Consider the following 26,586-nt stretch of genomic DNA (forward strand, 5'->3'; position numbering starts at 1 on the left):
TAGTCGACGGTTAGGACTGCACCGCTGCGATTGACTCTTTGCTTGGTCAATAAAGCTCATTAATTGACTTTTCTCAACCACATTCCCTCTTCTGCCTCCTCTATTCTTTCCCTCGGCTTTCTTCTTTTGTCGCTGACCTGGTGTACCTTCTGTCCTTTTTACCTTCAATTCTCCTTCAATACTCCAAAGTCTTGATCTACTCTCTATCTTCAGTACCGGTCTCTCCTTATTGTATTGTTATTACTGCTCTTTATCTCTTCCTTTCAGCGGCAGGATGCTAGAATAATAGTCGGATTATTTTATGAAACGGAAGCACGGAAGGTCTTTTGTGAGGTAAAATGAGGCATTTCTTCTTCATCTGTGGCGCATGCAGTTGCTGTTCTTAGAATTTCAGCGGCTTCTTATTCTTCTTCTTAAAATGGGGTCAACTCCAAGTTGTTGTCAGTCCTTAAGCTCTATGAAGTTCTAAACATTGTCTAGACATCCTGATATAGCACTTCCCATGGTCTTAAGGTTCGTACATTGTACATCTCATGGACTTTTCTTTTTAAGGTCTCTTTAGAAGCGTGAGGGAGTTATATCAAATCTTGGAAAGAGAAGTGGAGTAATAGCTCAGACCAACCAAGCAGCTGTTATTTTACAGGCATTGCTAGAAAAAAAATCACAGAAGCTGATTGGTTGGTTGCAATGAGCAACGTCTCCACGTTATCGCTCTCCAAGATTTTATACATCTCCCCCATAGATTTGTCTGTTCTCATCCTCTGTCTAAATGGAAACCATACAGCTCTCAGCTCTCCTAAACCTCTAAATGACTTCTTCTTCCTTAAGGTCTACAAGGAACGTCTCTTTGGTAAGAAGTATGTTTGGTTCTTGATTGGTTGGTATGCCGACAACTGGTTTAAGACACCCGACCCATCAATTAACTGCACCGTGGAGGAGATGACTCGTGCCGTGGAGGGCCATGTGACCACAGAGATAGTGATGCTGAACCCAGAAAACACACGTGGCATCTCCAACATGGTACGGGTTTACCGGTGCATATCTGACTCTGCCGTGCTTGTCCTTCATCCTCCTATTGCACCTTCATGACCTATTTCTCATGTTCTCTCCCAGACATCTCAGGAGTTCATGGAGAAGCTTCAGAAGCGTCTTGGGAAGGACCCAGAAGGGGTAGGAGGTCTTCAAGAGGCCCCCCTTGCTTACGATGCTATCTGGGCCCTTGCTCTTGCCCTTAATAAGACCGCGTATGAACTGTCCAAAAAAGGGCTATGGTTGGAAGACTTCAACTATAACAATGACAACATCAGTCGAGAAATCTATAAGGCCATGAATTCATCTTCCTTCGATGGCGTTTCAGTGAGTTTCCCACCATTCATCATAAGCTCTTGATTTATTTTGTGGTGTCACTTTCCTATCACCAACGTTCCCCGTCGATGCGTATCATTTGTGTTCCATCATGTTCTTTCAACTGCCCTTCTCTCAGGGAGCAAACCGATGATTTATTTCCTCATCTTTAATACATACCGTGACCCAGAATATTTAAAGTACAACAATAAGGGCATCGTGAAGGATGGTCTCTGTCATATCCGCATCTTTTATTTCATGGCAAATTACAATTAGAAGATTTCAAAATATTTGTGAACTTTTAAAAACTTATTTATGAAAGAATTGAGCACCATTTTGTTAATGATGATCATGTATATTAATGTGAGCCGTAGTTTTCAGCTCCATCTTCTCGGTTTGTGGACAGTTTTCAAGCCAGTTGGTTACGCACCACACAGTTTATCTCTATAGCACCTTCATTCATCTATGACTGATTGGTAGCTGGGTACCTGTATCTTTCTGCCAAGCTCTTCCCTACGGCAATCTCCCCATATGGTCATTGCCTAATGTTTATTCCCACATTGTGTTTATGCCGTTACGACCTTTGACACATCCCTACTTTAACCCCCAGGGTCACGTGGTCTTTGACGCGAGCGGTTCTCGTATGGCCTGGACGCTAATAGAGCAGCTACAAGGTGAGTGTTCAGAGGACCGCGGGTTGCATTACACGACCCATCCGAAAAGTTGTATAGAGGACCTGGCGAATATTGGGGATGTTTAGATACCATTCTCTACACCCCAATTCTCCCAGTATTTCCTTTAGACTTCAAATGAAATATCTTAAATAAAGACCAGGGAAAGAGAGTGTCCTGCACACAGTAGGAAACTTTTTGGATATTGTTTTATAATTCCTCAGTAGTGTAGGTCTTCAATAATCGGAAGCTAGATGGACTTCTTCTCCTTCTTTGGTTGGTGGGTGACCAGGAACATATCCTTCTACCAGGTCATTCTGTTCTGCTTGATGGAGTTAGTGGACTAGTCCTGCACTGGGCCATGTCTGGCCAGTTTTGTTTCCACGATGAGCAGGGGTGCAACCAGTGGAACACACTCTGATATGTGATTGGCTGCTAGATGATGAGTTGCTATTGGTTGGATGGATTTGTGATGTAGACTGTCCACCTCTTGTTCTGCAGGTGGAATCTACAAGAAGATTGGTTACTATGACAGCACGAAGGACAACCTCTCCTGGTATAATAACGACAAGTGGATCGGTGAGTGCGATATAAAATGGGACATTTTGTGCACATGATCCTTAACCCAAACCGACTTGGCCTGACCCAAGGCTGTCGATCATTTCTGTCTGGTAATTATAGGTCCTCCGTTATTTCCTTCCATCTGTATTCATTTCTCGTTTCCTGCCGTCATCCTCTCTTTTGTTCTCAAACAAATGCTCTCATCAGTGGCTTTTGTTGTCACTCTATATTTATCTCTGATAGTTAAATCCTCGCCTTCTCCCCCTGCTGGTTTTACTGTCTGACTCCCCATCCACACATCCATCCACCCACCCACCCACCCATCCATCCATTCTGTCAATAGACCAATCTGTCTGTCTCATATATAGGGGGGTCTCCTCCTTCGGACCACACCAAGGTGATCATCACTTTCCGATATGTCTCTCAGAAGCTCTTCATTTCTGTTTCGGTTCTTGCTGGACTCGGGATACTCCTGGGGTTCGTCTGTTTGTCGTTCAACATCTACAATAGTCACGTGCGGTGAGTGCCGGGGATAAGGTCCCTGTACGTAAAATGATGGGTTTAGAGGAGAGACGAAGGTGAGCAAAGGAGAGTAGGAAACAAGTGAGAGTGGCGAGAGGAGAGATTGGGGGTGAGGAGTGGGAATGAAGATGAGTGCTGAGGATCAGGGGATCGCTATAGCTGACAGACCATTTCTATTTTGGCACCATATGCTCTTTGGTCGACCTTGTCCATGTGGAATTTTTGGTATCCCCCTAATATACAGCACCTGGGGTTGAGGGTGAGTTGCGACCAGAGAGGTGGGCACAGTACCCCGGTGCTGGGCAGCCAGACATTGTACAGTTACTCTTTAAATATTCTTCTAATTATAAATGTTTTACCGAGGTCTCATTTGTGATTTCCCGGAGATCAGTCAGAGGCGACGTGTTGTATACCTGACTGACTGATTTCCTGGAGATCAGTCAGAGGCCACATGTTGTATACCTGACTGACTGATTTCCCGGAGATCAGTCAGAGGCGACGTGTTGTATACCTGACTGACTGATTTCCGGGAGATCAGTCAGAGGCGACATGTTGTACACCTGACTGACTGATTTCCTGGAGATCAGTCAGAGGCCACATGTTGTATACCTGACTGACTTCCCGGAGATCAGTCAGAGGCGACGTGTTGTATACCTGACTGACTGATTTCCTGGACATCAGTCAGAGGCGACATGTTGTATACCTGACTGACTGATTTCCCGGAGATCAGTCAGAGGCGACATGTTGTATACCTGACTGACTGATTTCCGGGAGATCAGTCAGAGGCGACATGTTGTACACCTGACTGACTGATTTCCTGGAGATCAGTCAGAGGCCACATGTTGTATACCTGACTGACTTCCCGGAGATCAGTCAGAGGCGACATGTTGTACACCTAACTGACTGATTTCCCGGACATCAGTCAGAGGCGACATGTTGTATACCTGACTGACTGATTTCCCGGAGATCAGTCAGAGGCGACATGCTGTATACCTGACTGACTTCCCGGACATCAGTCAGAGGCGACATGTTGTATACCTGACTGACTGATTTCCCGGAGATCAGTCAGAGGCGACATGCTGTATACCTGACTGACTGATTTCCTGGAGATCAGTCAGAGGCGACATCTTGTATACCTGACTGACTGATTTCCCGGACATCAGTCAGAGGCGACATGTTGTATACCTGACTGATTTCCCGGAGATCAGTCAGAGGCGACGTGTTGTATACCTGACTGACTGATTTCCTGGAGATCAGTCAGAGGCGACGTGTTGTATACCTGACTGACTGATTTCCTGGAGATCAGTCAGAGGCGACGTGTTGTATACCTGACTGACTGATTTCCCGGAGATCAGTCAGAGGCGACATGCTGTATACCTGACTGATTTCCCGGAGATCAGTCAGAGGCGACGTGTTGTATACCTGACTGACTGATTTCCTGGAGATCAGTCAGAGGCGACGTGTTGTATACCTGACTGACTGATTTCCTGGAGATCAGTCAGAGGCGACGTGTTGTATACCTGACTGACTGATTTCCTGGAGATCAGTCAGAGGCGACATGTTGTATACCTGACTGACTGATTTCCTGGAGATCAGTAAGAGGCGACATGTTGTACACCTGACTGACTGATTTCCCGGAGATCAGTCAGAGGCGACATGCTGTATACCTGACTGACTGATTTCCTGGAGATCAGTCAGAGGCGACATGTTGTATACCTGACTGACTGATTTCTGGGAGATCAGTCAGAGGCGACGTGTTGTATACCTGACTGACTGATTTCCCAGAGATCAGTCAGAGGCGACATGCTGTATACCTGACTGACTGATTTCCCGGACATCAGTCAGAGGTGACATCTTGTATACCTGACTGACTGATTTCCCGGAGATCAGTCAGAGGCGACATGTTGTATACCTGACTGACTGATTTCCCGGAGATCAGTCAGAGGCGACGTGTTGTATACCTGACTGACTGATTTCCTGGAGATCAGTCAGAGGCGACATGCTGTATACCTGACTGACTGATTTCCGGGAGATCAGTCAGAGGCGACATGTTGTATACCTGACTGACTGACTTCCCGGACATCAGTCAGAGGCGACATCTTGTATACCTGAATGACTGATTTCCCAGAGATCAGTCAGAGGCGACATGTTGTATACCAGAGAGGCCATTGCCGTACTGTGTGGTAAAATCCTCCGGTGCTAGAGTAGAATTCCCTCTGGGGCCTGACGAGCATGCGGTACCTCCATTCATAGTTCTGGGCTTGGTGGCTGGACAGCGGCTCCATTACTATCGCAGCCCCTGGTCTGAGCTATCAGATAGCAGCGATGCACTGGACATTTCTATCACAGCTCTGGGAGTACCACCATTCTACACCCGAGAGGCAGCTGTGTGATCCGCAGAGTAACCAGAGGGTGACTATTATGTTCCTTTATTGCAGATACATCCAGAACTCCCAACCCCATCTGAATGATGTGACCGCGGCCGGCTGCATCCTGGCTCTCGCAGCTGTCTTCCCTCTCGGCCTTGATGGGTACCACATAGAGACGTGGCACTTCCCGCTGGTGTGCCAGGTGAGAGACAGCCGTACATGACCGAGATAAGGACATTAGACAGGCAGTAATATAGACACCCCGAGAGACACAGACTCTGTTATTATATGACGGGGCAGACAGCGGAAATAGTTACGGTAACATACATTGGGGTATTGCGTCGACCACAGAAGGTCGAAATGGCTTAGCGCGACACATGAAATAGGTCGACATTACTAAGGTTGACAGGGTTGGAAGAGCAACACCGCATTAAGTTGACAATGACTAGGTTGACAGTTAAAAGGTCGACAAATTATTTTTTTTTGCCCGAATATCAACATGGACACCGTCAAAGTGCACCGCGTCTCCTCGCACGGCTCGCTAAAATGGCTGCCACCACGCTATAGGGCAGTGGTAGCCAACCCTAGCCCTCGAGAGCTACCAACAGTTCACAATTTCCAGACAACCTAGCTGCTGCACAGCTGCACTCATTAATCTCTGACACATTTTAAAAGATCCACAGATGGAGCTAATTATCTCACTTGTGATTCTGTGAGGAGACCTGCAAAACATGCACTGTTGGTAGCTCTCGAGGACTTGGGTTGGCTACCCCAGCTATAGGGGATGAGAATGCGATAATCATACAGGAAGATGAGGGCGGACGGCTGGTGGTAGTGAGGTCACCTGTCCTGCATGCTGGATATAGACTGTGTGTACTCTACCCCTGTGTGCTGCTTGGCGGCCCCGTCCTCCCGTGTTGATTTCCCGACGTGTCCCACAGGCCCGACTCTGGCTCCTGGGACTGGGCTTCAGCCTGGCGTACGGCAGCATGTTTACCAAGATCTGGTGGATCCACACCGCCTTCACTAAGAAGGACGACAAGAAGGAGAGGAGGAAGGTAAGAACTTGATCTTGTGTCATTATTTCTGAGTGAAGGGGGGGGGTGGTCTTACTATGGACCCCCTGTGAAGTCTGTTATTGGAAACAAAATGGCTGCCAGTGCATGCTACTGGATATTGGTAATGACAGTAATGCCTCATCATTTCTCCATGAAGTTATTATTGATATTGTGCAAGCTTTCTTCTGTGCTTCATCGTAATTTTGGCCAGTAGGTGGCACTGTTCTATTGGCATCTGTTGTTACACCATTATAGCTGAGCATGGGGTGTAATTGGGGTGTATCTGGGGTGTATATTCTATATAGCGCTGTGTTCCCTAGGAACGATGAGTCTAGGCCCCGATGTACATTAACATAAATCAGAGGAGCTGAGGATGTGGTGTACAATACATGATGGTGTCGGCTGGGAGCCGCCTCTGGTCAGCTGATAGCACCTGGACCCGTCTTACGGATATGGATCATTGATCTGGCCGCTGTGATGTATTATACAGAAAGACAATGATTGCCTACAGCACTTATTTGAAGTACTGTAGTGCATTTTATTTTGTATTTAAATGTATTTCATCTGGTAAATGTGACTCTTTGTGGTTATTAGTAACTCTGGGTCTGATTCCGTTTTGTTAGCAAACCAAAACAGCACACAACTGGGAAAACCCATGCTGCACTGCACGGGGGCAGATGTAACGTGCAGAGAGAGTTAGATTTGGGTGAGTTATGTTGTTTCTGTGCAGGGTAAATACTGGCTGCTTTATTCTTACACTGCAATGTAGATATCAGTTTGAAGACACCCCACCCAAATCTAACTCGCTGCACATGTTGCATCTGCCCCACCTGCAGTGCAGCACAGTTTTGCCCAGGTGCATGCTTTTTTGCTTTGCTAACAAGCAGAATCAGACCCTGTGCCTGGACATGGGGTTATTCAGGTGTGATCGCTGATGGGTGAATTTGCAGAGCGCTGCAATTGCCGCCGCCCAGACAGAGTGAAATCCTGTTCTGTGCAAATCAGCGAGTGGCCAGCTGCAAACCCATACGCAACTCAGATGTCCCCAGTCTATGCGTAACCCAGGACCTGCTCTGCCAGTGCGAAAGAATCCGGCTGATCGAGGCCGGAGCCGACATCACAGACCCCTCCCTAAAAACTTGCGTTTTCCCTGACAGTCCCAGAAAACGGTCAGGTGACACCCACACACACTGGCTTCCTGTCAATCAACTTGCGAATGGCCAGCGATCAGAATAATCACTGGATTTTTCAGCTGTTTGGCCTCCAATATGCGCACTATGATATGTGTACATGCATCCGATAATCGTTTGCCGTGCAAATTCGCTCCTCCGTAGTTACTGGTGCACTGTTACATCATCATGCAGTACCTGGCTCCGGTCACTGAAGTGTAGGGGCAGCTACATGGCACACCCCCAGATAAAGCTTCCTGTTAAGGCATGCCCCCTTCCTGTGAGTATCACACCCCTTCCTGTGAGGTCACACCCCTTTTTTTGAACACAAGAAGTTATATATTTGGTGCATCTAGTGTCACCGACCTCAATCTCCCACTGAGCCAGGGGCGGGCTGGGCCGGGGGGCAAGGTGCCATCTGCCCCCCAGGCCGCTCTGACATGTGTGCAGCGGGCCGCGGCCGCGTCCGCGGCCGCCATACCGTTTTTTTTTTTTGTGCACTGCCGGCGGCCATGTTCCTGTAGTCTATTAAAAGATCTCTGCGGCCACAGGAACATGGCCGCCGGCCTCCACGACTACGTGGAGGAGGGCCCGGCCGCCTGTTCCCTCTATTCATCCGTCGTTAGTGGCAGACGCTGGGTGGACGTCATGACGATGACGCCTCCCACGCGTCTGCAGAGGAAGGACGGCAGGCCGCAGGTTAGATTCAGGACAGGCCGCACTACAGAATAAAGCAGAGGTGGAATTTCTGGAGAAGGAGACAGGAGAAAATACAGTAAGTGAAAACTCACAAAAAAAAAAAAAACGATGTTTCTGTATAATAATAATATTAATGCAATGACACCACAGGCTGCTCCCCCTGTATAATAATTTGTGTCATGGCATTACTATTATTATATTATACAGGAGGGGCAGCCTGTGGTGTCATGGCATTACTTTTATATTATACAGGTGGAGCAGCCTGTGGTGTCATAATTATTATGGTACAGGGGGAGCAGCCTGTGGTGTCATGGCATTATGCCATGAAACCACAGGCTGCTCCCTCTGTATACTAATAATGCCATGACACCACAGGCTGCTCCCCCTGTATAATATAAAAGTAATGCCATGACACCACAGGCTGCTCCCTCTGTATAATAATAATGCAATGACGCCACAGGCTGCTGCCCCTGTATAATAATTTGTGTCATGGCATTACTATTATTATATTATACAGCAGGAGCAGCCTGTGGTGTCATTGCAATATTATTATACAGTGGGAGCAGCCTGTGGTGTCATTGCAATATTATTATACAGAGGGAGCAGCCTGTGTTGTCATGGCATTACTATTATTATATTATACAGCGGGAGCAGCCTGTGGTGTCATAATTATTATTGTACGGGGAGCAGCCTGTGGTGTCATGGCATTATGCCATGACACCACAGGCTGCTCCCTCTGTATGATAATAATGCCATGTCACCACAGGCTGCTACCAATGTATAATAATAATGCCATGTATAATATAAAAGTAATGCCATGACGCCACAGGCTGCTCCCCCTGTTTAATAATTTGTGTCATGGCATTACTATTATTTTATTATACAGGGGGAGTAGCCTCTGGTGTCATAATTATTATTGTACAGGGGGAGCAGCCTGTGGTGTCATGGCATTATGCCATGACACCACAGCCCCCCCCCCCCCCCTGTATAACAATAATGCCATGACACCACAGGCTGCTCCCCCTATATAATATAAAAGTAATGTCATAACACCACAGGCTGCTCCCTCTGTATAATAATAATGCCATGACACCACAGGCTGCTCCCCCTGTATAATATAATAATAGTAATGTCATGACACAAATTATTATACAGGGGGAGCAGCCTGTGGTGTCATGGCATTACTTTTATATTATACAGGGGGAGCAGCCTATGGTGTCATGGCATTACTTTTATTATACAGGGAGAGCGGCCTGTAATGTCATGGCATGATTATTATACAGGGGGAGCAGCCTGTGGTGTCCTGTCTTTTACGCAAGGGTACATCCTGTGGTGCCATGTTCTTTATTTATGCAGGAGAACAGCCTGTGGTGTCCTGTTATTTATTTATGCAAGAGAGCAGCCTGTGGTGTCAAGATCGTTATTTATGCAGGAGAGCAGCCAGTGGTGTCCTCTTCTATTTGTTATGCAGGTGAGCAGCCTGTGGCAGGGGCGGAGTTGCCGGGAAGCCAGGCAAATTTTCAGTGTGCTGTGTCCCGCATAAGTAACGCTATTCCTGTCGGCAACTGGTGGGGGCATATGTATAGGCAGCACTACTGCTGTCATGACTGGTGTTGGTGTGGGCGTTACGTATAAGCAGCACTACTACTATCAGAAACTGGTGCGGGTGTTATGTATAGGCAACGCTACTATTGTCGGCAACTGGTGTGGGTGTTACGTATAAGCAGCGCTACTATTGTTGGCAACTGGTGTGGGTGTTACGTATAAGCAGCGCTACTATTGTTGGCAACTGGTGTGGGTGTTACGTATAAGCAGCGCTACTCCTTTTGGCAACTGGTTTGGGCGTTACGTATAAGCAGCGCTACTACTGTCAGTAACTGGTGTGGGCATTATGTATAAGTTGTGATACTACTACTGTCGGCAACTGATGTGGACTTTGTGTACAGTATAAGTTGTGCTGCTACTGTCGGTAACTGTGTGCATTATATATATATATATATATATATATGCAGCGCTGCTACTGTCATTAACTCTGGGCATTATGTAGGCATATGCAGGTGTACTTGGGGCATTGCATGGCGCATAATGTGTGTCGTAATATCATATGGGCATTATGGTGTGCGACATTTTGTGTAAGGGGCATTATGCTGTGTGGTATAATACTTAATGGGCATTACTGTGTGTGGTATAATGTGTTATTGGCATTACGATGTTATTAGTACTTTTATATGGCCACGCCTCTTCCCCATGAAGTATTGCTCCTACATTTTGACGCGCGCCTTCGGTGCGCACTCTCCTGTTTTTACCCTGGCACAGGGTACCAAAATGGCTAGTTACACCACTGGTTCTGGCATAACTAGCCAGGGGGAGAATCCTGTGGGGGTCCTGATATTATACAGGGGAGCAGCCTGTGGTGTCCTATTATTGTTTTTTTTTATTTTTAGTGATTCATATACGAAAAACCTCCATTTAACAATGCGCTGTTACTTATGGGCCGGTGCTCTGGACTTGCCCCCCAGGCTAAAAGTTGCCAGCCAGCCCCTGCACTGAGCACATGCACTACTGTTCCCTCCTGGTGTAAACCTTAGCTGTAGAGATACATACGTGCACTCAAAAGCTTTAATCATGGAATAATTTGTGATAATGACATCTGCTGGCCTAATGCTTACATTAATGTATTAGGCTTCTTGAGGTCAATGTTGGTACATCTGTGGGGAATTGGTCTAATTTATTTGCTGGATACCACAATGGCTGTAGAGAGATTATCTGTATAATTATAATCCTATGTACAGTTAATTTGAAGAGGTAGTGTTTTGTATACAGTATATGTATATGACAATCTACTAAACATATCTGCTTCACTTGTGTGCAGTGTAAATAGTTTTAGCTCTCCCTCCCTCCCTGCTGTGTTAGTTTCAGCTTTCCCTCCCACCCTGCTGTGTTAGTTTTATCTCTACCTCTCTCCCTGCTGTTAGTTTTCTCTCTCCCTCCCTGCTGTGCTAGTTTTAGCTCGACCTCCCAACCTGCTGTGTTAGTTTTAGCTCTACCTCCCTGCTGTTAGTTTTAGCTCTCCCTCTCTCCCTGCTGTGTTAGTTTTAGCTCTCCCTGCTGTGTTAGTTTTAGCTCTCCATCTCTCCCGTGGTAGTTTTAGCTCTCCCTCTCTCCCTGCTTTGTTAGTTTTAGCTCTCCCTCTCTCCCTGCTATGTTAGTTTTAGCTCTCCCTCTCTCTCTGCTATGTTAGTTTTAGCTCTCCCTCCCTCCCTGCTGTGTTAGTTTTAGCTCTCCCTCCCTCCTGTGTTAGTTTTTAGCTCTCCCTCTCTCTCTACTGTGTTTTAGCTCAACCTCCCAACCTGCTGGGTTAGTTTTAGCTCTACCTCCCTGCTGTTAGTGTTAGCTCTCTCTCCCTGCTGTGTTAGTTTTAGCTCTCCCTCCCACCCTGCTGTGTTAGTTTTAGCTCTCCCTCCCACCCTGCTGTGTTAGTTTTAGCTCTCCCTCCCTCCTGTGTTAGTTTTAGCTCTCCCTCCCTCCTGTGTTAGTTTTAGCTCTCCCTCTCTCTCTACTGTGTTAGTTTTAGCTCAACCTCCCAACCTGCTGTGTTAGTTTTAGCTCTACCTCCCTGCTGTTAGTTTTAGCTCTCCCTCCCTGCTGTGTTAGTTTTAGCTCTCCCTCCCTTCCTGCTGTGTTGGTTTTAGCTCGACCTCCCAACCTGCTGTTATTTTTAGCTCTCCCTACCTGCTGTTAGTTTTAGCTCTCCCTCCCTCCCTGCTGTGTTAATTTTAGCTCTCCCTTTCTAACTGCTGTGTATTAGGGACAGCAATGGGTACTTGTGTATTATCAGGGTGCCCACTAAGCAAATAGCTTAGTGCCGTATTCTGCGTAGTGAGATCCCATCGCATGCAATTTTGCATGCGATGGTACTAGTTAATTTTCACTGCACCCCTGGCCGCGGACCGCATCGCACACAAAATCGCATGCTATACGATTTAGCACACCCTCACTATCCACGTCAGCCCGAAGCGCGGCGACCTTTTCATACTCCCACTATCCATGTCGGCATGGAGTTGATTTTCTAAAGTGTGGCGGGCGGACGTGGATTACTTTACATGTATTCCGAGTCTCCGCGCGGGGCTCATTGGCTCGCTGCGTTCGCCACACTTTAGAAAATCAACTCCACGCCAAAGTGGTTAGTGGGGGTATGAAAAGGTCGGGAGGACGCTTCGCTCGCCACACTTCGGGGTGACGTGGATAGTGGGGGGGTGCTAAATCACATTGTATGGCATCGCACACGATAAAATCGCATGCAATGCAATCCACGGCCAGGGGTGCTGTGAAATGTAACAAGTACCATCGCATCGCATGCGATTGCATGTGGTGCGATCTCTACGCCAACGTACGTAGGCAAATTGGGCACCCTGATAATACACTAGTACCCAGCAATATGTCCCTTCCTACTTTGCACAGTTATGTGAATGATTGATTGATTGATTGATTGATTGACTGATTGCAGTTCTGTGCAGAAAACTACATTGCATTCCACTGGAAAGATGCAAAGTTGTGCTAAATTCTTTAGGTAGTCCCGGATAAATCGGGCAGGACGGGCAGATAATGCAGGTTAAAAAAATAGAGGGGGCAGGGCCCCCTCCTCGAGGATGTGCGATTTGCCACTTACAGTTAACCATAAATCCAAAGTATTAATATTGTATTTCAATTTTCCTAAAATAAATAAATAAATAATGAAATGCGTCTATTTTTATGTAATTATGGAGAAATGTGGCTGATAGATTAGGGAGACGGACACGCCCACACAGCACTGCCCACGCCCACACAGGACTGGCCACACCCACACAACTCCTCCTTGATCATTTTGAGCCCCAAGCCTTTAACCAGGCCCTATTTAATACTGGGCTATGACCTTCTGTGGTACCACAGACCAGGAGCTGTGAATGTTATATGCTGGTAATAATCCAGGAATTTATATTAATCAGCATTTTGTGTGTGTGTTATCTGACAGGAGTGTAGCTCTCATGTACTAACGACGCACACCAGAGATGATCTGATTATAAGGCGCACATTATATGATGCACTCTTGCAAATGAGATCAGCGGAAATGCTGTGGTGTTGTCACTGAGGATCTGGCAGTAATGACAGTATTTACAGATGATATTATCAGTCATTTAACGGATTACAGTCCCCTTAGGGCTCATCCACATCCCAGATTAGTCCACATGTCTGTACGCTAATGAGGTTCATGCAGAAAACGTTTCCCCTTGTCACACACTAGAAACCGGTCACACGTGTTCATTCTTGCACCCCTGCAGTTCCTCTTTCCTGCCTGGGGTTTCGCTCTCTGCTGTGGTGCTTCTAGCACAGTCTGGTCTGTATCTCAGTGCTGAAATACAGACCAACCTGTGTTCGAAGCAGCAAAGCAGAGAGCGAAACCACAGGCAGGAAAGAGGAACTGCACAGGTTTTAAGAGGTGCAGGGCGCTAGACCGAACACGAGGTGCAATTACGGGACTCCAGATCGTGCCCCCATCAAGCCGGAAGCTGCGCCGTCCACTGCTTTGACAGAATCCACCCCATATTAGTTAAACACCCCTATTGGTGCGAATGAGCCCTAAATCTGATGGCAGGTCGCCCGTTATGGGGCTCCATACATATTTTCTATAAATGTATTATCTTCTTTTTTTAATTAAGCTTCTAAGGAAGCTGTGAGAATTGCACTCCCCACAGACCAGCCTCAGGAGTCGGCGCTGCAGCTTCCCCCTATGGGGAGTCAGTAGAGCGGAGCGCACTGTCAGCAATCCTGTCAGAGAGAGGGGAGGGGGGGATCAGAGGTGACAATGGTGGTCAGAAGGGAAATAAGAGGCAGAAGATTGTGCTGTAATCACACAGGTCAATTCATTGCAACCGTCTCTGAATTGTAATTGTGCTGATCCGCAGCAGGGGGTAAGAATCTTCCCAGCGGGAGCAGCTGCTAAATTAACCTCACTAGGAGAACGGATATTGTGCTGGCTGCCATGATTAGAGTGTAATTACCATTGAGGAATGCAGGACATCGTGTCGGGAAGAACAAACTGTTGTGGAACTACAAGTCCCAGCTCACCGGGCATTTTGCTTACCTCTGCAGCGATTCCTTCTGGCTTTTTAGGGACAGATATACTAAGTGATATATATCGGAGAGACGCAAACTACCAAGCATTCACTGTCATTTTTCTACACACAGACTGCAACATGGCAGTTAGGAGCTGATTGGCCAGTATTTTATCTCTCTCCAATCCTTAGTACATAGATCCCAAACTAACAACCAAGGTGTTTGTTTTTGCCAAGGTGTGCTGTTGCTATGGTAACCATTCTTGTGTTCTGTAAAGAAAAAAACCCTCCCAGGCTGCGTTGCTTTGGGTTACTGTAAATCTATAGACCTTTAAGCTGGGTACACATATATACAATCGTCGGGCCGTTCTTCCATTCTGGGTCGGACGCCGTTCAATTGTATAGGAGTGTACGCTGTCCCGACTCCCTCTGTACGATTGATAAACGGCCAAAAACGGTCTTGTCCGTCCATACTCTGTCGGTCGAAGGTTCTTTGCTGTTTAATTTTCATCCAACAGGACGGGCCCATATCGGAACAAAAGTGCAGTGTGTAGGCATGTTCGATCGATATGCTGGCCGTTCTTGCGACTATACTGCCAAAGCTGGAATGCCCATTTGGGCGTTCCATAGCTGCGTGATCTCTCGTACAGCACAAGAAGCGTTCACCTCTCCCCATGTGTATTTAAAGAAATAATAATAATATACATGCACCCCAAGACTGGGGAAAGCATTCGACAGTCAGCCGGCAGGGTGACTATGGACAGATACCGCAAACTGACTGTAGACGCTTTCCCCCGTCTTTATAGCAGTTTGCGGTATCTGTCCATAGTCACCCTGCCGGCTGACTGTAGATGCTTTCCCCGTCTTTATAGCAGTTTGCCATATCTGTCCATAGTCACCCTGCCGGCTGCGTACCCCGACTTTTGTTTAGGTTCTGTACTCACGCCTCTTTGTTTTGGTATGCCCTTAACCCAGCCCATTATGATAATTTTGTTTATATATATCGTGTCAATAGCCCAAATCAAGAGAGTGTGTGCGTTGGTACAATCTTTTTCTTGTGACTGTTTGGACGGGAGTACATTGGACGTCGCAAGTAAAATTGTACAGGTGTGTAAATCGGCTGTTGTTTGTGGATGGTCCGACGCGTCTACAGTCGGTCGAACGGTCGCAAGAAAACAGGGATTGTATAGATGTGTACCCAGCTTTAAGGGCCCCATACATCAGCAATCACAATTTATGGATTTCCAGATACAGGGATTTTTTGGCCAGATAAATGGATTTTACAATCTATCTGACTTTGCCCACACATTACAGATTTATTTCAGTGATCGGCAGATTTTTCCATCTAAAGATTGCATCTTCATATCTGGAAATTGCCCAATCGATTGCTGTTCATAATGTAAATAGATGAAGACGACGAATTGGGAATGCCCACACATATAAAAAGATCTGCAGATAATACCAGATTATTAAACATGTTTAAAAACCTGATTAAGCAATTCCATATCTGAAAATTGTCACAATTAATTGCTGATGTATGGGGCACTTTACTCCAGAAAGGCTTTTCAGCAGTTAAACCTCCGATTTGAATCATTATTGTTCACATGTGGATGGACATAAGAAATAGTTTTTCAGCAACCATCGATGTTCTCAATCTATTGATGCTTTTCCATCTCATATGCTTGCCTGCCATTGGATGCTTCTTTCCTATGCCTATCTGATTCTCTGCTGGCTTGCTTTTGGCTGCGGACACCTCAACAGCTTCTACTGCACATGTTTAACCATTTATTTATTTATTTATTTACAGTGTCTTATATATCGCAGCAGATTCTGTTACAGGTCTTATATAGCGCAGCAGATTCCGTTAAATTGTCTTATATAGCGCAGCAGATTCTGTTACAGGGTCTTATATAGCGCAGCAGATTCTGTTACAGTGTCTTATATAGCACAGCAGATTCCGTTACAGTGTCTTATATAGCGCAGCAGATTCCGTTACAGCGTCTTATATAGCGCAGCAGATTCCGTTACAGTGTCTTATATAGCGCAGCAGATTCCGTTACAGCGTCTTATATAGCGCAGCAGATTCCGTTACAGCGTATTATATAGCGCAGCAGATTCCGTTACAGCGTCTGATATAGCGCAGCAGATTCCGTTACAGTGTCTTATATAGTGCAGCAGATTCCATTACAGTTACTTATATAGAGCAGCAGATTCCATTACAGCGTCTTATATAGCGCAGCAGATTCCGTTACAGTGTCTTATATAGTACAGTAGATTCCGTTACAGTGTCTTATATAGCGCAGCAGATTCCATTACAGTTACTTCTATAGAGCAGCAGATTCCGTTACAGTGTCTTATATAGCGCAGCAGATTCCGTTACAGCGTCTTATATAGCGCAGCAGATTCCGTTACAGTGTCTTATATAGCGCAGCCGTTACAGCGTCTTATATAGCGCAGCAAGTTCCGTTACAGCATCTTATATAGCGCAGTAGATTCCGTTACAGTGTCTTATATAGCGCAGCAGATTCCGTTACAGTGTCTTATATAGCGCAGCAGATTCTGTTACAGTGTCTTATATAGCGCAGCAGATTCCGTTACAGTGTCTTATATAGCGCAGCAGATTCTGTTACAGTGTCTTATATAGCGCAGCAGATTCCGTTACAGTGTCTTATATAGCACAGCAGATTCAGTTACAGTGTCTTATATAGCGCAGCAGATTCCGTTACAGTGTCTTATATAGCGCAGCAGATTCTGTTACAGTGTCTTATATAGCGCAGCAGATTCCGTTGCGCTTTACAATAGTAGACAGTGATAAAACAAACTGGGTAACAACAGACCGACTTGGAGGTTAGAGGGCCCTGCTGTAAGCTGAACCATCGATGGTTAAGGGCTGTTCTGGTGGCGTCGCTGCTACTATTCAATGGCCATTTTGCAGTGGCCATTGCTGTGATGTTAGTAGGCAATCCAGACCAAGGGGGGATTTATCAAAGCTTGTAGAGAGATAGTAGCTTGGGGCAGTATGGCTGGTGTAATGGTTAGCGTTTCTGCCTCACAGCGCTGAGGACATGGGTTCTATTCCCACCATGGCTATATCTGTGCGGAGTTTGTATATTCTCCCCGTGCTTGCATGGGTTTCCTCCGGGTACTCCGGTTTTCCCCCACATTCCAAAAATATACTGGTAGGCTAATTGGCTCCCAACAAATTAACCCTGGAATGTCTGTGTGTGCGTGTACATGTGGTAGAGAACATAGATTGTAAGATTGTAAGCTCCACTGGGGCAGGGACTGATGTGACTGTTCTAATATTCTCTGTACGGCGCTGCGGAATATGTATGCGCTATAAGAGAAACTGTTAATAGATAAATAAATCATAAGCTCTGTTGCTCCACCCCAGTCACAGATAGGATTACTTTATTCTCTCATTAGATACCTGAGCAGGAGGGATCTCTGAGGACCTTTTAAATGTCCCTTTAAATACACCCCCCCCCCCAAGCTTCCCCCCAGAGGTGCTGCAGGATGAAGCTCCCCTCCTGGATTTAGGTGGCAGTGACAGGCATAACAAGATGAGGATGACAGGGGAATAGGGATACTGAGGGGGGCCGGTGGGCAGTAAGCTCATATTTTATATATCATTTTTTTTCCTTTTGCTTCGTGTTTCCGTGGCAACAGACAGCGACGCAATGCAGGATCCTCGCACTGTCGCACCCCCCCGTTCCCGAACCTCACTGCACATCTTCTGCACAGAGGCAGAATCACACCTTATCATGAGCAGAGATTACTGGGGAAATAGCACTGATCAGACTTAATATACAAGATGGAGTATGACAGAGAACAGCTAGTGGCAGCGCGCGGCGTCTGGCTCCTTATCTGTACAGATCCTGTGCTGTCCCCTCCGGCCACATCTCACAGTCAGGTGTCCCACATCGCCCCTTTTCCCGTCATCTGTCTCCAGTTCCCTCCATCTATACAGCAAATACCCAGCTGCGGTAATGATCGGGTACCCCCACATGCTTGGGGGGGGGTTGGCCTCTCAGGCAGTTATCACCCCTCCCTGAAGCATTTGCTGAGTTCTCACTTTTCCGAGGGGGGGAACGCTGCGCGCCGTGTCGCCGGCTTGTATTACACTGGATTTCCTGGGTTTGTATAGTGGGAGAGACCCAGTTATCATCATGCCAGATTCTACTTCTTATTTAATTAGCACCTTCTAGAAGATAATAGATAGAATCTGATTGGTTGCCATGGGCAACGACCCATTGTGTTATGCATCTGACTTCCAGGTCAAATTTCCTGACAGCTCTTTTATCGTCCAGTGATTGGGGTTTATTTTTGCTTTACCGTTGGATACACCATAGATCTGCTCTACCCTCTGCGTTAGATACAGCTCTGTGCCGTATCCAAAGGTAATTCAGATTAATAACTGTCTTTTGGGGTGACGTGTCAAACCTTCTAAAGAGGGAAAAGTCTCCTCTGCAGGAGGGATTTGTTAGGGCAGGCCTGTCCAAACGATGTTCCTCCAGCTGTTGTGAAACTACAAGTCCCATCATGCCATGCCACAGTTTTGCTATTAGGGAATGCTAAAACCATGGCAAGGCATGCTGGGATGTGTAGTTTCACAGCAGCTGGAGGGCCACAGTTTGGACATGCCTGTGTTAGGGGAAGGGTTAAAATACTTACCCGGATCCATTGCGATGTCACTGTCAGAATCCTGGCCGTCAGGATGTGGAACCTAATCCATATATACAGGGCACATGTAAAACCTAAGAACTTAAAGTTGCCTGCTGGTGGAGACCTAATAAGCAGGTGGTGCTGTGTGATGCATGGAGTATAATAAAGACGTTCTCTGCCGCCGTGATGCCATATACCGCAGTCTCACAGGGACTCGTGGAGAACATCGTGCCGGCGGCTCAGGTTCACTGCATGATTTGGTACATACATCATCATACCGCCTGCGCCCCGGTACACGCGGTTATATATCTTAATCTGAGGACGGTAATACGCTGAGCCGTGCCTCCAGGCCTGCACTCAGTATCCCAGTTATTAGGATGCCGGTGATTTATAATGGCTTATCAGTGTAATGTCCTCATTTCTGCCGCCTCGGTTACTTCGTCTCGCCGCGTTATTAATGGATCTCAGAAGCCGGAGACCGGCGGCTTGTCACTGTGAGACATTTCCTCCAGGACTTCGCTCTGGATTACAGGGCTATAAATCTCTCTATTCTCCCCTGTTTATCATCACACTGTACTTGTCACCTTTCAGATAATGTTTCCGGCTGTTGGATAAATCTTTGGGTGGAGTATTATCAGCGCAGCACATCTGTGTGCTATTCCAATAATATATGTGCTGCCTCCGACGTATGGAATCGGGGCTCCTGCGCCTTCAGAATATCGCCCTGCTCCGGGAACGCGTTGTGAGCCTGATTCAGGCCTGCTGACCGAATGCCCCTCGCACGCGTCCGCACAGGTGAAAAATCATTTCGATGATCGCTGACCATCAAATTATTTATTTTTTTCCATTCGCCGGTAAAAGACTTTTATCTTGGCCGGAGATGGACGAATTTGGGTCAAGCGCTGACATCATCGACACAATGGGCGGTATTCAATGTGAATACCGGCGAGGTGCAGCGAATCCTGTTTAGGATTTGCTGCACATTCGCCACGTTCCGGAGCCTCGCCGGCTCCGGTATTCAACGAGTCAGGGGCTCGCTGCCCCTGACCAGCGAATATGAGCTCCTGCGGCGGGGAGCCTGAGGACGGTGGCAGGCAGGGAGATGGAAGTCTCTCTGCCTGCCCCAGAGCGTATGTGGGGGGGAGGTGGGCTCCCCGGGTGCCAGGCAGCACAGGCTGCCCCCCGGGGGTGCCAGCAGGGGACCGGGTATATTCACTACACCCGATCATGCATATGTAACGATCGGGTGCAGTTAATATATGAATATCTAATGAGCGGCTTGGCTCCGGCGCCCCCTGCTGGCTGCTGTGTAAAAAAAAATATATATATTTTTTAAATTAAATATATACTCATGTGCTTACAGCACATGAATAAAAATAGCATGCCCCTCCTCAGAATAAAATTCCTGATTTTTTGACACCAAATGTAAAAAACAAAACACTTTATTTTAGAAGTTCACATTCCACTTCACCATAAAAAGATAGCGATTGCTACTCGGTGAATCATGGCGAAAAAAAACTACAAATGTATTCGCCATCTGGTCATTGAATAGGGTGATTCACCATTTTAGTAAAAAATTCGCCAAACAGCACAAATTCGCCATAAAAACCTGGTGAATCAGGCTCATTGAATACCGCCCAATGTCCAGCGTTGTTATCCCCCTGACCTCCCCCATTCTGCCCACTATGGAGTGAAGGCATTCCCTCTCGGGGTTTGTTAGGAAGGCAGGTAGCGGCGTTACGGACACTTATGGTTATAGCAATTGTCTCCTTACTGTAAAGCGCCAGCGACCAATCAGTGGCATAAGTTCATACCGGATGCAAAATTTCAGGTGGCGCCCCCCAGTGGCTCCAGCTTGCACATGTGCTGATGTCCCAATGACTCGCCAATGGTAATTGTGGCAATAAGGATTTTTTTATTTTTGGGAGGGGTGGATTCTGGGTGCAAATTATAGTTAATGGTGTCTTGAAGGCTTTTCTTTTTCATAGCGCTCAAAGGGCTTCAAATAGTGATAAAATGGAGAGTGATAAACAAGCAGCCAGTCAGCTCATAACTTTCATTTTTCAAACCCAGCCTGTAACGTGACAGGAGCTGATTGGCTGCTTGCTTATCACTCTCCGTTTTATCACTTCTTTGAAGCTTGATACATCTGGCCCTTCGAGAGACAAAATTGTGGGAGATAAAGCACCAGCCAATCCGCTTCTGCCCTACATGTTACAAGTTGTGTTTGGAAAATGATAGGAGCTGATTGATTTGTGTATTATCTCTTCCGATATTATCGATCTCCAAGATTCGATATCCACCCTAAAAGTTTGATAATTAGTGCAGTTCCTTAAAAAACCTGTTCTCCTCTCTGGAACACAGCATCAGAGCTGTGGATCACTGTACAAACACTTTGATCTGTTATCAGTGACTGCAGTAAATCTCTATGAAAAGTGTGGAGAGAGCTATGTCCTAGTTCAGCAGGCCCCTTTCTTGGGGCCCCTTTGACAGCTTCAGCCCAGAGGCCACTGCCTCCAATGTCTCTAGGAGTTCCGCCCCTTGGACCAGATAGATGTGTGAGCATTACCTCCTTGTAAATGGTTGTAGATGATGTAAGTCACTATTTCTGGTGATTAGTTACAGCTTTCAGCATTTATTGTTTATTAGGACTAGAATACATTAAAATCATTAGGAAGTGGGAAACTCCATAGGGCTGTGTACACGGTGGTGTTAAAGTTCTGCATTTAAGATATTTCTGTATCTGGCTAATTACATGTAATGAGCAGTGAAAATAAATACTATTGTTTGCCCTGGAGTTATTTTTAACCCTTTCGGGGCTGGTGCGGAGTGAAATGTACACTTGTTTGTGTTGCGTACCGTGCATTGATTCGTACTGCGTATATTCAGAAAATAAGCACCTACAAGAATGCAAAGCAAAAAAAAACTAGCAACTGGGTGAGACTGTGCTGCAGGGGGGCAGATGTAACATGCAATTTAAGTATATACGGCACATGATTTGCACCTAGGCTGGGTCAGGTGGAAGCACCAGCCGCTTATACTGCCGACACAGAGATGAATGCATATTGATCTGCATTCCTCTCATACGTCCAACCCAGCTTCAGCCCGTTCTTGTTCCATTCCATCGCATCCGCCTGAGTACTGCATTTATCTCCGTGGCAGCATCAAAGCATCGACCTGCCACGTCACAGGCGCTGCTCCGACACACGGAGATCGCTAATGCATGGGAATGGTTATACAACACTTCTACATAATGCAATAGTGTCACGTGAGGGCTCTCTCCGTGCGCTCCAATATAAATCACTGTTAATGAATCATTAATAAATACATTAGTGTTGTTATCTGCAGTTAAACATGAATTAAATAACCACACTGTAAATGTGTGTATGTGGCTGACAGAAGCTGCGGGGGGGTTCCAGGCCCCTACTTAGAAGCGCAGAGCTTTCAATCGGTTTCCGGTCAGGTGGTCACAAAGCAAACGTTACTAATGGCAATGAGAAGTAAAAGCTCGCCCCAAATACCCAAATATAAAACTCTACATATGTAGGTACGAGGAGCCCCTCCCGGCAATGTGTGACCAGTAAAGTAGCGATCACTTGACTTCTTTAGGACCACACGTCGCTACTGCACATACGCGGCCTGCTAACCGCACACACAAGCTGGCAGCCACTGCCTGGGAGGGATCTTATTGATCCCTCTCCCAGGATTTTCTGTGTAGAGTAGTCAGTGGTGGGGACCAGGCTCCAGAATTCTTCACTGCGTGGATCCGGGAATGAAGGAGCCTCCAGAGGAATCGCTATGCGCTGCTTTTGCGTTAGACATCGACAGTATTCCCTGTGGTTCTCCCGTACATACATCCTGGGGATACTCATTATGTGGGTACCCTCTTCCGACAACACTCCACTATTCATTGATGATGATGTTGATTAAATGTCGATTTGGCGCAGCGTGATACATTTACCGTCACCTTCACCACAGGATTCCGAGGGGCAGACTAGATGGGTATGGGCCATAGGCAGGGCCGGATTTGTGCCTAGGCCCGTGAGGCACTGGCCTCAGGGCGGCACCATTTAAGGGCGGCAGGCAGGCTGACATTCTGTTAAATAGCAGCATGGCACAGCGGGTGGGCAGCGGCGAGCGCCGCCACCGCAGACATGAATTATTATATGTTGGCGGCAGCGCCGCTCGTCACCCGTCACTGCCCACCCATTCTGCCATACACATTACATCACCGCTTAGTGGCTGGGTCCTACGGTCCCCCTGTGTATCCGGAAATGGCTCAGGCTCACTGCTGCCGGCGCCCGCCCATTGGCTACTCTACACACACACAGTCTATTGGCTGCTGTGTATCCAGCAGCTGAGCGGCGCGCAGATCCTCCCTGCACTCAGTCAGTCACAGTGTGAGAGAGACTGACGGAGACACTGCTAATCACTGTACTAATAAGTGCCTCCCTCTGGGTCATCTGTACAGTGAGCAGCCCAGAGTGCTTAAAAAAATATTAAGGTGGGCTACAGTTAAATTTTAATGAAATATAAAAATAACAATTTATATACATATATGATTACATCCGAAACAGGGGGGACACAAAAATGTTGTGCCTAGGGGTGGCCTGACCCCTAAATTCGCCCCTGGCCATAGGGTCGACATACAGTACATTGGGTTGACCACTGAAGGTCGACACAAGCATTAGGTCGACAATAGGAAGGTCAACAGTTCAAAAGGTCGACGTGAGATTTTCAGTTTGATTTTGTTCCGAATTTTACAGTCGCCATGGACACCTACTAACTGTGCTGCGTGGGATGGCCATCGACAATCGATGATTTCAAATCATCAATGGTTTATGGCCGATGTTGAATACTTTTGCCATCAATGTGGGAGAACCAGATGGTTTCCCTACATCAATGGCAAAGGAGAACCGACGACACATAGATCCGCCCCCCGACACCTGGAAGCCCCATCTCTGAGTTCTGATTGGCTCACGCCCATTCAGTCAAAGATAATGGGTGACCATCGATAGCTAAAACTATTGATTGTTATCCATCACATAGTTTATGACTATCGATGGCTGGTTGTAGAATCACCATCGATGGCGACTGCACCGATGGCCATCCCTACGGGCGGCACACCGACACTATTATATTCTCCCACCGCACTGTAGTGGATCGTAGGGTGTGACACCCTGGGATCAGCGTTCCGGTCCCTGGCACATCTCACTGTGTTACTATGCAGCCCCCCGGCCACGTCTGTCTGCGGAGATCTCCATGTAGCAGAGCTCAGCTGTCCTGGCTGATCACACAGTGCAGCTCATAACCCCATTCTGTCACCGCGCTGCCATAGCCGAGCTCGTGTCAGCCCCTCCGAGGTGATCACTAGAGTAATATCTAATACCCGACAGCCTAGAGCTCATCGCCCCAGATGGCAGCCGCTATGATACAGTGTAAGATCACCATCGGGGGCTGCAGGAAATGAGGATTGGTCGCTGTTTTAAATCTTGAAAGATGAAATATAATTGCGGCTTTCTGTGCACGTCCGATGCGGAGGAGTCAGGTAATCTCCTTCTGCTCCGACTCATTCCCCTAATGGATTCCGCTCATTACTGATAGAAGTACAACAATCCACGGGAGAGCCGGCCTTCCAGGGTGTGCATTCGGCTCTGTCCCGGAATATTGTACTTCCTAATCTATGGAGGAGGAATAAGGCTTGCCTTTTACAGCCAAGTAGTACACTAACATGGCCACTAGAGGGCGACGCGGGAGAAAGCAGCAGCTCCTGAGCAATGCTGGTTGTTTTTTGTGGTATCCCGTTGTTAGGTCGACTGACAGTGTTTAGGTTGACCACTATTGGTCGACCGGCAGAAGGTCGACTCGTGAAAAAGCATTATGTCGACATGTGGTCAAGAGATCGACACAAGCAAAAGGACGACATAAAAAAGTTTTTAATGATTTGTTCTTTTAAAATTACTTATTTACCATTGGCAGAGCCGGCCCTAGTCATAGGCAAACTAGGCAATTGAATAGGGAATTTGGAATACCTAGGGGCATCAGCAGCTTCTGCTGATTAAAATGATATGCAGCATGCCTATATTCTGTGTGTGAGTGAGGCTGTATTGCCTAGGGTGTCGTTTAGGCTAGGGCTGGCTCTGCCATTGGGCATAGAGGGAGAATATAATAAACATGAAAAACGAATGTCGACATTTTGACCATGTTAGCCTAATTTATGTCTACCCTCTTCACGCGTCGACATTCTGCCTTGTCGACCATTAGTGATCGACCTGAGCAATCCACATCTGTTTCGTGTACCCTCAGCATTATTCCACGTTGAGTGCACGGAGTACTGTCTGCCCCATCTGTGTGACACCTGTCTGTCTGACCCTCCCCTTTAGAATGTAAGCTCTCTCGAGCAGGGAACCAAATCCTGCAGTTTCCTGATGCCCTGATACGTATGTGAGTTCTGTCTGCTGAGGCAGCCATGTTTATGTAGCCTGCCCTCTATTGTATTCATCTGCAAGTCACTGTTTCCTGTGCTGCTTATTAGTTTATGTCCTCTGTAACTGGACGCCGCGCCATATAAATAAAGGATCATAATAATAAAAAGGTGTTGCCAGTGTTGGTGCCCTATAGGTACAACTCATTGTACTTGATGTTATTACATGTATATAGATATATACGTTGCAGTATTATGAACATTACTTATAGAAATGATGGTAACATTTCATGCATTGTACTTTATGTTAGTATATGTGTGTGTGTGTGTGTGTGTGTATGTGTAAATATATATATATATATATATACACGCACACACCTATATATAGCGTTTATTCTAGCACCCGCCATCTTTGAAAATCCATGCAGTTCCTCTTCCCTGCCTGGGGTGTCGCTGTCTGCTGTAGTACTGTAGTGTGGTCTGTATATCAGCACTGAAACACCACAGCAGACAGCGACACCCCAGGCAGGGAAGAGGAACTGCATGGATTTTCAAAGATGGCGGGTGCTAGAATGAACACTAAAAGATGGCGGGTGCTAGAATGAACACTATAATATGTTGCGGTGTTATGCACATTGACGGTAACATTGCATGCATTGTACTTTATGTTAGTGTATACACACCTATATATGTTATATGTTGCAGTGTTAGTGTTACACACCTATATATGTTAGTGTTACACACCTATGTATGTTAGTGTATACACACCTATATATGTTATATGTTGCAGTGTTAGTGTTACACACCTATATATGTTATACTGTATGTTGCAGTGTCAGTGTTACACACCTATATATGTTAGTGTTACACACCTATATATGTTATATGTTGCAGTGTCAGTGTTACACACCTATATATGTTAGTGTTACACACCTATATATGTTATATGTTGCAGTGCTATGAACATTGCTTATAGAAATGACGGTAACCTCGCACACTTTGTATTCTTGTC

General features: G+C 46.6%; 1 protein-coding gene across 3 annotated transcripts in view; it reads left to right on the forward strand.

Moving 5' to 3' along the window:
* The window catches only part of GABBR1 (gamma-aminobutyric acid type B receptor subunit 1), an 86,789-nt gene that overhangs the window by 47,556 nt on the left and 12,647 nt on the right, over nt 1-26,586 (forward strand). For all 3 annotated transcript variants that reach the window (XM_083160267.1, XM_083160269.1, XM_083160268.1), the window contains exons 11-18: nt 268-333; nt 829-1,020; nt 1,114-1,356; nt 1,955-2,018; nt 2,517-2,594; nt 2,945-3,095; nt 5,537-5,669; nt 6,409-6,525. In XM_083160267.1, coding sequence (XP_083016393.1) covers nt 268-333; nt 829-1,020; nt 1,114-1,356; nt 1,955-2,018; nt 2,517-2,594; nt 2,945-3,095; nt 5,537-5,669; nt 6,409-6,525 — 1,044 coding nt within the window. The remainder of the gene's footprint in view (nt 1-267; nt 334-828; nt 1,021-1,113; nt 1,357-1,954; nt 2,019-2,516; nt 2,595-2,944; nt 3,096-5,536; nt 5,670-6,408; nt 6,526-26,586) is intronic.

The sequence above is a fragment of the Crinia signifera genome, chromosome 9 (genome assembly GCF_055691185.1).
Source record: "Crinia signifera chromosome 9, ASM5569118v1, whole genome shotgun sequence".
Taxonomy (NCBI): Eukaryota; Metazoa; Chordata; class Amphibia; order Anura; family Myobatrachidae; genus Crinia; species Crinia signifera.